A 12,562-nucleotide genomic window follows, 5' to 3' on the forward strand; every position below is an offset into this window, starting at 1 on the left:
AGCACTTTTTGCATGAGTTCTCTGAGGCAGAAGAGGGACCCTAGTGGTCAAGGTGCCAGCTGTAGGCAGGTTGACCTTTCCTGCAACTGAACCTTATTTCAGAGTTTGAGTAAGTCTCTTCAAAACAAGTAGTTCACTTTAAATTTAGAAAGGGTCCAGGGACTTCAGGGATGACACCCTAAAGGTATTCCAGCAATGGGTCTGGGCGAACTGGATGAGAGGACTCCCAATCGCATGAATCGCCCCCGAAGCTTCACAGGAATCACACAAGGCTTAAGTTAAGTAATAACCCAGCCAACACAGTGCCTCAGCACAGAAGAGGAGATTGCAGCAGGACGTTCTTAGGATCTGCAGCCAAAACCCCAGTCCTTGAATTCCTTGTCGTGGTGACTGAAGAACGGGCACTGGAAGGCAATTTGCAGCAGTGATCATTGGGGAAAGACTCCTGGAAAGGGTTTCTTCATGTCTGGAAGCGGTTCTGTGGTTTTGGTGCCTTTTTTGGGAGCCAGGAGAAGACTGAATATCGGTCAGATTATCATCTCTTATCTGGTACAGCAGTCTGGTTAGGGGGCTCTAATCAAATCTCTGGAGGTTCAGAAGGATGCCACCAAAGTTTCAGAGCAATTTTTGAATTTGAAAGACTGTGTACCGCATAATGGCTCGAGGTCTCAAGGTATTGGGTTATTGCAGCCCGGCAAGGTTACAGCATGCCAGGGGATGGCTCAAAATGCAAGTCTAGTGGGTCTCACCAGGCTCTGGGTTGGGCTCATCCTTTTTGAGGTCCCCAGGTTGCTAGTAAGGAAGAAAGGGTAACATCAGGCTCCGGTTACACAGCAGGCTCTCTGGTCGCTGGAAGTGGATACAGCCATCATTTCTTCATCTTCATCTTCCTCTTCGGTTTCAGCTCCAGTGGCCGACTTGTCAGCAGCTTTCAGGTTAAAACTGAAACTACAGCACAACGTATGCATTCTCTCCCTGCATTTTACTGCAAGTGGTGGTCTGATTGACAGCCACCCCTCCACTGGGAGTTGGGTCCTTTCAGGCAAGGTGAAGGAATAAGGTTTGCAGAGTTTTGGGCTCCCTCCTCGCTTCCTGCCATCAGAGACACTCTGGAGCCTGGGCGGGGAATTCAAAAATTCCCACCTAGAATGGCAGGGGAAGACCTCAAACAGCAAACGTACAAGAGATGATGAAAAACAGAGCCCACCATTTTAGCAAAATGGTAGCCCTTCTGTGCATTACTGAGGCTGAATTAACAGCCTGCCAGTAATCGGACAAAAATGTGGTAAAAAAAAAAAGGTGTAAAACCACTTCCACCAGCCATTCGAGTAAACTTGCAATTGTAATAAAAATTTTACAGGTACATAAGCAAGGGCATACATTGTATACCCCCAGCACTCCACATAAGTTGGGGTGTGCTCGCCCACTATATAAATGTATAGGGGGATGATAATCCCTCTTTATCCCTTTGGAACAGTATTTCACTGAAGTACATTGAAGAGAAATTAACAGGGAAGCCCAAAGGGGCAACCCAGCCTAAGCGCAAAAGTTATAGGAAACTATATCTCCAATCAAACACTATGGAGAGACTTAAAACGGTTACCCATAAAAAGAGTAAATGGGGGAGAGGGGAAAAAGGTTCCCACTCACCTAGGGCCAAGGTAAAATAATGACCAAGTTCAAGCAAAATATTCTGTGGTTGACACAGGTCTGTTGCATTCATCACAAATATGAAAATGTTACCCAAAACTGACACAGCGCCACAGCCATGTTGTACATAAACAAATAATGCCTAGACTACGCTTCCAGATTTCCCCAGAAAGGGATCCAAGGGGAGCGCATTACTAATGAATTGGTCAGGGAAATTTGCATACGAATATCTCTCCCCCCAACCAACACCTCTTTTCAAGAAAATAGTCCACAATCTACACTGGGAACAAGTAACACTTATCCTGATGGCTCCAATGTGGGCATGACAAACATGATTCTCATACCTACAAAGGATTTCTGTGTGTCCTCCCATCAAACTACCATGACCGTCCAACATGTCACAGAATCCGCACAACACTCCACATGTGCCCTTAGACATTGAACTTAGCAACCTGGCTCCTGGGGTCATAGAATTTGGCTGCTTATATCTAGACCGAAGATGCATGGCATTCTAAAAGAGGCACATAAGCCAAACATTGTTATTTTAACTAATGGACGCATTTTGTGTTATGGTGCAAAGCGTGTTCACTCAATCGAAGTGAATGCTCACCTTCACATATAGTACATGTTAGGGAGAATTCTCAGAAATGTGCTAAATCCTCTCTACCTTAGAGACACCCAGCAACTTGGCTGGATTTTGAGGACTTGAATTTTTTAACCTGGAGATTGAGAGACCCTTTTCCCCACTATTTCATGTATTTGAATGTTATTTTGATCTGTTTCTTCTGGTTGTGGAGTCTGACAAACTCCATAGGCATCATATTTTACATTGTCACACAGCACTTTCAGTGCAGTGGCAGAGGGAATTCTTTCAGATTTCCCCAATGTTTAAATACCTTCACTGGGATAAACTACTGCTTCCCAGAGCAGTAAGGTGAAATTGACTTTTCTTACATTTGTAACTTTCGAGACCCAATACACACATTTTACAATAGGGAGCTCGAGGGCTAACTTAGTATCCCCTAGTCTAGCTTCTCATGTTACATTTTTATGTTACCCTTTCCTCGCTGAATGGCTGGTGGCAGTGGTTTACTTTTTACTACCATTGTGTTTTTACCACGGGCTGCTTTCACAGCCACTGTAAAGCACCAATGGGTGCCATTTTGTCAAAATGACCCCAGTCTTCTTTTTTTCGCCATTTCTTTGTGGAAAGGTCTTTCTTGAGATTTACTCTGTGCTCCAAACTAGGTTTGGTCCCTTTGTTCAGTTTGCCTTTGGTGGGATTCACGAGTGAAGCTCGCTCTGGCTCCAGGGTGTCTGGCGGGGGCAGGAAGCGAGGGAGGTGCCTGAAACTCCCTGTGCTTAGTCTCCCAGGAGACAGGAAGGCACTCTTAGGTGATTGGCTGGATGGCTGTCCGGCAAGGACAGCCACCCTGCTGGGTGACTGACAGCTAGGCTGGATGAGAGAAACATGCATAAAAGGCGAGTCTTTTTGGCTTGGAAGACAGACTCGAACACTGGACGAAGGAATCCGAAGAACTTGAAGAGGGCACCTGCTGCAACTCCTGGACCATTGGTTTGCCTGGTGAAGACTTGCTGCTGTGCTGAAACTCCAAATACGGATCAATGGAGAAGCCCCTGCAAGGACTACTTCTCGCTTTGAGTTGGCGGGACCAATCGACTCCAAAGTAAGCCACCTAGACATCCTCTCGGAGCTGGTTGAAATTCCACTGCAGTTGCTGCTGGCACCGAATAGCCAGGTAGAGGAACACCAGATCGTATGCGTTGCTTTTAAGCTGGCCAAGAGCTCCAGGAAGAACCTCCGGACTCCCAGGAAGCAGGACTGACCGAGCCTGGGCCCCCTCACCGAGTGCGGGACCCCAGATGCAACTAAAGCCTATCTCGACAGCTAGGAACCGCGGTGTTGCTATTTACGGTAGACACAAGGAGCTGAAACAGAGAAGTGCCACTTGTTTGAAGATTGCCGGTTGCGGTCGATGACCGTCACATTGCAATGCAGGAATCCCCAGACGTCCTTCCACTTGTCCCCACGACTAAGGCCCAGGAACACCAGGATCTGCAGAGCTGCACAGGAACAGACGTCATCTGCTGCACTTTTCTTCAACCTAAAGGTACTGCAAAGCCTGAGAGAAATTACCTCTTGTTGTGCTACTTTGCCTGTCCTCTGAGACATGTCTCGGTTGCTCTTGTAGAGTTGCTTGCAGCTTTTCTACCCCACAAGCCTAATCAGCTTGTGGCCCTACTTTGGTTTCTTCTATTCTACAAAGACTTATTAAACATTGTGAAAGACTTTCTACTTACCTGCAAGAAGTGCTTCAGCTCACCTTGACTTTTGCTAACTTAACATTGGTTGGCCTGGCTCCCTGAATGACTCTTCTCTCTCTTGCTTATGTGTTTTGCCTTTCTTCCAGAAAAGGGGTAACTGACTTTGCATTGGGGGGTTATTTTGAAAGTACTTCCCTGTTTACGGATAACTGTGTGAATACTTGTTTTATTCTGAACTCTCTTCTCTTTGACACTGCTCTCATGAATATTCTAAATGCAACAGTAATATATTAATGTCAACAGCATCCTAACTATTGAAGTCACCTGAGGGTGTAGGTAGTGCCTGTATGCCATCCCAAATGGTTATTTGCTGATTTAGACCACTAAGAGTGTGTATCTTTGGAGTGTATTTGTGTGTTGGTTTATATTGCTCCCTGCTGAAGAAGGCTTAATCTGACTGATAAATTAATAATTGTTTAATCAAGAAAACCTGTGTGTAAGAGTTTACTTGAATACTTGTCACTGTGAATCTCTAACTCCCCTACAGCTCACATTGACCCCTCTTGAGATAGGTCTGGCTGCTCGACCAAACAACCAACCTGTGTAGTACAGACTTATACCAAAGGTTGGGTTCCTATTGGCAGGTGGTCAGGGTTGTTGTAGTGCACCCAAAGGGTACTGCATACAATCTTGCCTAATAGTACACTATCTACTGTATCTGTTAGACACGGGGCTTAAAATACAGCTCATTAAAAGTACATCTAGCTACTCTCTGAGCATACTCCACTTTGCAACACATTTCATGGTGGAATGTGCCTGTAATTAAAGCATTTTTGGATGGAGGTAAAAAAAAATGAGACCCTCCCATTTCTGATCCTACCGCCGGCTGGGTCCTAAATATTGTACTTGTAAGTCTCATGGGCGCCCCTTTCTAGCCTTTGCACAAAGCCAGTCTTAAACATCTCACTTATAAGAGCTTTTCTTGTGGCTATTACATATATTAGAAGAGTCAGTGAACTGCAAACACGATCCGTACAAGATCCCTTTGTTATCCACAAAGACAAGGTAGTACTACACTTCTTGTGTTTTCCCAACACCCCACAAACGCAGCAGAAGAAAGCCTACATACCCTAGATGTAAGAAGGACTGTAATGTATTATCTGCAAAAGACTAAACCTATGAGAGAAACGAACGGTGCTTTGTAGCCATAGCCACAGGTAGAGTTCATAGCAAATGTGCCCTTAGATGCCATTTTGCAAAGCTTCTACATGGAGTTCAATTCTTACTTTCACTCAACGTTACTGCTTAAACACGCATTCTAAGGGTGGGTTGTAAGGTGGGTGTTAAAACATATGTTTGCAGCACTACCTTCAAATAACCCACCTCCGTCTCAAAGTGCTGCTCTCTAATCTATGCAAAGCATGTGATTTTAAGCATATCTGCAAACCTCAGAAGGCATACTTTACTTACTGTAATCGTATTTCTGATGCTTTTATCTGCTTAGATTCACATGCACCCACCTTTACTCTACTGTTGGAGTTGAAGGTTCTTCGGGAAAACAATAGATTTTTACACACCTCATATTAACTACCTACTCTCCGCGCTTGCACTCACTCTTGTCAGAAACAAATAATCTGAGGGACTGCGACGCATGAGGGATTATGAGTACAGTCGACGTCATACTAAGATTAGGATTACAAACATGCCCAGTCGATGTCCCTTTCTGAACTTCGAAAACCTCATGTATTATACTCCACGCCTACCACTACATGTCGTCCTATGCAAAGCATGTAAATCTAAGCAGATACCATAATCGTATTTCTGATGCTTGTAAGTAATATATGGTATATAATGTGTGTATATCTTTTGCATTGTTAGTTGTGTCTTGCACCAAACTGCCATGATCTCCTTCGTCTAAGCCTCACAACACAGCCTTTTTACCAAGTGATAGTTTGGTTAGACCTTTGTGTCAAAAACCCCTGCAGGTCTATTAGGTTGGCTTCCCTGAACCTTGCAACAGCGGTTGTTCTGAATACTGTGACCTCTGGCTCTTAGTTCAATAGATACATTTTTGATATTCTATTCCAGACTAGATGCAAAAAATCACCCAGAACTTCATAACTTGTATATTTTGAATAGTTTCTGTGGTTATTAATGGCTTTTATTCGTGGGTTGTAGGATCAAGACTTCTATAATGTGGAACTGGACCGAGGAACTAAAGGTTTTGGATTCAGCCTACGTGGTGGACGAGAGTATAATATGGATCTCTATGTGCTACGGTTAGCTGAGGATGGTCCTGCTGAAAGATGTGGCAAGATGAAGGTAGGCTTTCAAACCTAAACTAAATCCTTGAATGGTAATAGAGATATTGGGCCTCATTAAGAGTGTGGTACTGTGGTAAAAACGGCACTAATGCGGCTCTAATTTGATAACAGCCACATTACTGCACCACCAAACTGAGTTTAGTGGTAAGGTGGAGGATAAACTGCCACCAAAAAGCTGCAGGTAAAGCCTCCACTAAATGTTAGAAATTGGAAAAATCACCAGACTTCCCACTGGCGTAATTACCACAGTCAGTAATTCCGCCTAAATCCCCATGCAGTCTTATGAACTCCAAAAATGAGGATTTGCACTACCATAACACCACTTGTTATCCTGCAGTAAATCCACGGGGCCAAGTGGGTGTAAGATTAATTCCGTTTGGCTGTATTTCACTACCAAACTCGTAATGAGTGCCCATTGAGCTTCAATTCAGGAATAATTGTTGAATATTCCTTTTAAAAAATGATTGCACTAATTTGTCACAGCTATTCTAGCTCCTATAATAGCCCGGTGTGTTCAAACATCAGAGGCACCAGTCCTCGTTTCTGTATAAAAATGTATTTGAATAAAAATGTAATTATCTGTAGTTTAATCAAACACACATTCTCTTTAATGACTGGTTTGTCTGCAACATTGTTGGTAGGTATGGATGATTTGCACTAACCTTGATACAAAACTTGCAAAACTTGTAAATCATTAATGAAAGGCTGCAGAACACTGGGAAGACTCGGGTTCTGAAGATTTGAAGAGTTAAAACCATGATATGCATACTTCAGCTAGCCTTTATGTTGAAATTTACAATGTGGTAGGTTAAAGACTGTTAAAAAGCTAGGGAACTTTGTTTTCCAAAATAGAAATTGATGACCCCTGCTTTCAGTTGTCTACGTAGTGGTGTTGAAGGGTGGGCTTGAAATACTGACAGCTACATACGAGTTAACACATGACCCATTACATCTTGCCTCATCCCCCTGCCTCCATGCAGCTAGCTACCTTAAGTTTGCCAAGTCTGAAGTTCTTTCTTGTCCACCCCCCGGCCCCCAGATCGATAGTGACCCAGCTCCTGGACTGTTATCCATTTGAAGGAGTTGCCATTCCATTGTGTCTGTGGACAGGATTAATTGATTTCCTTGTTTTCATGCAGAAGGCTGGAGAGTACAGGGGACCAAAGCCGTCAGTTTAGGTGTGTTAACAGTATGATATGCAAGTTGGGAAAAACGGGCAATGTTGGGGGTGTCTCTTTACTGTACCTTTCCTTCCATTTAAATGGGCCCCCAAACCTTTTGCTTTTATGATCCTGGCCATTTACCTTTTACAGTGCAGTGAAGTCTTACACTTCACTACACTGTCTTGCTCATCTGTTATGGGGAAACTCGCTTGTCCTTCAGGCTGTCAGTACTGGGACACATTGTTTCCCTTAGTCTAGTTACTTAGTTGCTACTTTTATTTATTTATTTTATTACATTTTTATAGCGAATTTAGTTCTCAGGCACCTGGCTGCTTGACTTAAGAACATGGTTACATGTACATTTCTTGATTTGAGCAAACCTTAAGAATACGGTTACATATACATTTCTTTGGTTTGTGCAATGATCGGTGGGGTAACGGGACTTATACAGGGTTATACATTAGTCTTGTACACAGTCAACCGGTTTTGCTAGCGTATTGTGTGGTTAACAGAAGCAAAGTCCTAATTAACAAGCTAAGAAATGGGCAGTCAATGGCATTCGCCTGCGGATTGCAGGGTGATTGGCCAGTACAGTTGCATAAGCTTGTAGAGGAGAGCAATAGCATAGGCATAGTCAGTTTTAGTCAAGTTTTATCACTTGTGGTAACTTTTGTCCTTGTACAATGCATCTTACAATGCAGTACAATGGGGTACACTTTTGTTTTTGTCCTAGACTAACACTCAGAATTTCTGGTACCTCCTAGGTGTGCTAAATGGACAGGCTGGTGGCAGCAATGACTTTTTACCATCTTTTGGTGCTTTTCGTTTTAGCCTTCCCGCGTTTACCATGTTTGGCTAATAACTGTGGCTAGTGACCAAACATGGTTATGCCACAAGGTTTTTCGCTTGTCCTTTGGCTAGCTTGTCTTTTGGCCCCAAAGGCCAGGAAGAAGGCTAAGAAAATCCTTATAAGGGACTTCCAGTGCCCGGGAAAGCAGAGGGTTTTAGTGGGCTACTGGATGCCTATGTGCATTTGCTGGCAGGATGTGGGCTGGAACTGTCTGGTCCCAATCCCCGCCAGTGGTCCCGATTGGACCACTGCTGGGGTGTGTGTGGGGGTAGTTGTGCTATTGGCTAGTGGGAGTTTCTGCTCTTACTTGGCTTTTGGGATAAGAAGACCCCTGCGCCCACTCTAGAGATATACTGGAGAAACCCGAAGAAGCAAAGACTTCCATCCAGCTGCGAGACCCACAAGGAGACCGGTGACCCGTCTGAAGGAGGCTTGGTGACCAACCATTGCTCCTGTCCTGGAAGAGCCCTGTTTTGCTCGATCTACAGCAGTCCTGTAAGGAACCTGTGACCAGTGGAGTGGAGGGCTGCACTGGACGTCTGACTAGCTCTGAGTTTGGGCTACTGTGCTGCTGATATCGCGGCTCCGAGTTGATACCTGGAACTTGGGGGTGGCGGGGGAATCAGCGGTGTGTGTGGGGGCTGTGGGGTACTCTGCTTGTTCTACAAGTCCTACCTCATTGAAGTTTCAGAGTCCTAGCATCAAATGGACTCGATCGGAGGGAAAGTCTGACCGAGACAAGTGGGTCCAGTCCTGAGAGGGTCCCTGCATTGTCTTGCTGCATTCTGCCACCGAGAATCCTTGCACCAGCCAAAGACATCGACCGGAGATCTGCTTGAAACTGCAACCCCTGCGAATCAAGGGCATAAATAACTATTTTCATGCAACCTGTCCAATTGTAATTTGTGATTCCCATTGTGTGTACTCATTGTGGACCCTTTACAAGCTCACTATCTCTTGAGACTTAGGCTAGACCACTCGTTACTGCTACCTTGAACTGGTTTGGCTAGAGCTCCCGGAGTTGTCCCTGTCACAATATAGGATGACTTTCTATACATTTGTCCACCAGACCAGAGTATAGAAAATCAGTCCTAGCAGGGGGTAAAGGTGATAATCAAATCTAATCGGTGCAGTGATTTGGACTAAGAGACCGAAGAATCCTGGTATTGTGATAGGCCCTGGAGTATATGAAGTTTCTGCGGAAACGTCCCTTTTCCCAAGCAATCATGACCACTCCTGAGGTCTATAAGGCAATTATCACATGGTGGTTCTACCAACATAGGTTTTTGAATTGTTGTGGTGAAATGATAGGTTTGGTCAATAGTGAGTAAAGTAAATACACAAAAAGTTATAGTAAGTTCAATTTCGTTTGATTTATTTTTTTATTTATCTTTACAGCAGAAGAATGGCTCCCTTCTGTAGAGCGGACTACCATGGCAGTAGTGTGGAGGGACTATTTCCTGAGGGAATGACTCCCTTCCCTAGGTTGCAGTCCCTTTCAAAGGCACCTCACAATGTCTCAGTTCACAAATCAATGTTCCAAGTTCATAACCTTAATGCCAAGAGAACAACTCCCTTCCCTTGGATTTCTTAGTATTCTCACATTGTTCCCAAAACCAGGGGGTATGACTCCCTTCCCTTGGCCTTTCTCACAATGTTCACAAACACCAGGGGGAATGACTCCCTTCCCCTGGCCTTCTTCAGGCTTCTCAGTGCCAGGGAAATGTCTCCCTTCCATTGGTCTTTCTCAGGCTCTCGCCAACTTGGTTCATTAACCTGCCAAGTACGATGATGGCCCTTAAGAGTCTGTTATGTTCTTGCTTGATGTGTAAGGCCTCAACCTGCAGACCAATCTCAAACATTCCCTAACCAATAAAAATATTAGGGACCTATGTATACAAACAAACACTGGAACACGTCGAAAACAACCATATATTGGACCAGGCACAAGTTTGCTTCAGATCCATGAGAGGGACTGAGACCGAACTTACCTCGATATGGGACGACCAACGCAGACTCCAGCACAAACTCGGCACTGATACTACTCGACCTCTCTGCAGCATTTGACACAGTCAGCCATAACATCCTCATCAAGAGACTGGAAGAAAAGGGGATCACAAACACGGTGCTGCTCTGGATTAAATCTTTCCTATCTGAAAAAACAAACAGTATGGATAAAGCCATTCAAATTTACACCACGGGACACCACCTGTGGAGTTGCACAAGGATCCTCATTGTCCCCACTCCTCTTCGTCTATATGACGCCACTAATCATCCTCATCAAAGGACACGGCTTCACTTGCTACAACTATTCAGATGATACCCAATTCGTCTACAAAATCATTGATGAACAGGAAAACACAAAGCTAATACACTGTCTCAAAGAACTCTACCAATGGATGAATACTAACAACCTCAAAATCAACCCGACAAGACTGAAATCATGATTACATCCAACATCCAAGGAAGCTACCAGTACATCCCATGACCCACAGAACAGGGAACAGCACCCACACCATCAATAGTGGTAAAAAACCTGGGAATCTTAATGGACCACGAACTAACCTTCGAACTGCAAATAAACGCAATAATTAAGAACTGCTTCTTCCACCTACACACGATCAAAAGAGATATACCATGCCTCTCCTTCACTCTCAAAACACTCAAAAATCTCTCATAATTTCCAGGATAGACTTTGCCAACAGCTTATACCTCAGAATGCCAGACTATTTACTGGAGAAACTGCAATGTATACAGAACTCTGCCACACTCCTCCTCAAACTCTCACGAAGGGACCACATCACCCGATCAGTAAGAATGATAAATTTGCTCAGAGTCAAAAAATGAATCACCTTCAAATCAATGTGACTACCACACAGAGCTATCCACGGTCTAGGAGCAGAATTCATATGAAAGAAAATAACCATCTACCAGCCGACTAGAACGAGACCACATCCGCCTAGAACCTAAACCCTACACAAGAAAAAGACTTTGTGGATCAGCAGTCACTTGCTTGGCCATAAGAAGTTGGAACTCCCTCCCTAGAGAAATACCAACTGTGAAGGACCATCTAAAATTCAGGCAACCTCTTAAAACCTGGCTCTTCAACTCCAAACAGGACAAACGAATGAACAACACACACAACATTAAAAGGAACACAAACTGAGGAGGACTGAGGAGTAGGCCGGACCGGAGTAGAGTGCAGGGAAAAAGAGGCGTCTGAATGGGGAGTGAGGGAGAACTAGATTTACCTGTCCCTATAGAAGATCAAATGTGAAAGAGGGGAGCGAAATGCGTCAGACTTAATTGGACCACTGATAGAGGGCCTTGGAGGAAAAAGGGGAGAGATGTTCCGATCTTGGAACTAATGGATCACAGGGCACGGGGAACAAATCCCCCCTGGTGGAATTCATGGGGATGGTAATTGCTACACACCAAAATATCCTGTAGGGGAAGGGCTATGGGCAGCACTTAGTCTTAACACTTGTGGGTAGAAAAGGTAATGCCACTGAATAGCCCTATGTAGGACGCACGCTTCTGCACACAACATACGAGTGGTAATTGTAACACCCCGGAATGTGCGATGGAGAGGGATATGGGCCACAGTCCATGGGGGAAGGGGGGGGGGTGGGATAGGGTACTGACACCAACTAACCGTATTAAAAAACAATCTTTCTGCTTACACCTCGCAAACCCTGAATGAAACACAGCACAACAAACCGCACGCACTTCACTGCACCACAACAATGAAACAAGCCACACAGCCTCGCACAACAGCAGTTGGCGGCTGCCAGCTGAAAAACACACCTACGCTCAGCGAACGGTATCAACTGAACTGAAGCTGCCAACATCAGTCCTAACTAACCCTGCTCCTTACTTTACACAGCCACCAGAGTGCCAAGTATCCATGCAGGTGGTGCCACTCCATGGTACAAGAAACTTTAACTTAACATTTTCAAGTACATCGGAATATTTGACAGTACGTGTGAGATTTTGCAGCAGCGTATAACACACTGTGTTGTACTTTGTTAGTACTCCACACACTCCATATACGTTATACATTTCACTTTGCACCACGTTTTGAATCTGAAGTGACTATAAACTTTGCAAGAGGAATAATCTTCATTGTGATGTATTTCAGCCCATAACGTGTTTAGTACAACAGTAATCTATTCTGATTTCAGGAGGAGGCTACCCGACACTTGATTCAAAGCATTCTGTGAAGTTGTGTATCCATTGGTGCACAGTGACAATCACTGACCAAGTTGTATTACTCCTTGCATGGGCAT

General features: G+C 44.4%; 1 protein-coding gene across 14 annotated transcripts in view; it reads left to right on the top strand.

Annotated features, from left to right (window-relative positions):
- Nucleotides 1-12,562, top strand: part of MAGI1 (membrane associated guanylate kinase, WW and PDZ domain containing 1) — a 1,848,723-nt gene that overhangs the window by 1,799,814 nt on the left and 36,347 nt on the right. For all 14 annotated transcript variants that reach the window (XM_069643697.1, XM_069643699.1, XM_069643701.1 and 11 more), the window contains one exon: nt 6,115-6,258. In XM_069643697.1, the coding sequence (XP_069499798.1) occupies nt 6,115-6,258 (144 nt within the window). The remainder of the gene's footprint in view (nt 1-6,114; nt 6,259-12,562) is intronic.

Source organism: Ambystoma mexicanum, chromosome 2p (genome assembly GCF_040938575.1).
Source record: "Ambystoma mexicanum isolate Mex_15411 chromosome 2p, UKY_AmexF1_1, whole genome shotgun sequence".
In the NCBI taxonomy this organism is placed as follows: Eukaryota; Metazoa; Chordata; class Amphibia; order Caudata; family Ambystomatidae; genus Ambystoma; species Ambystoma mexicanum.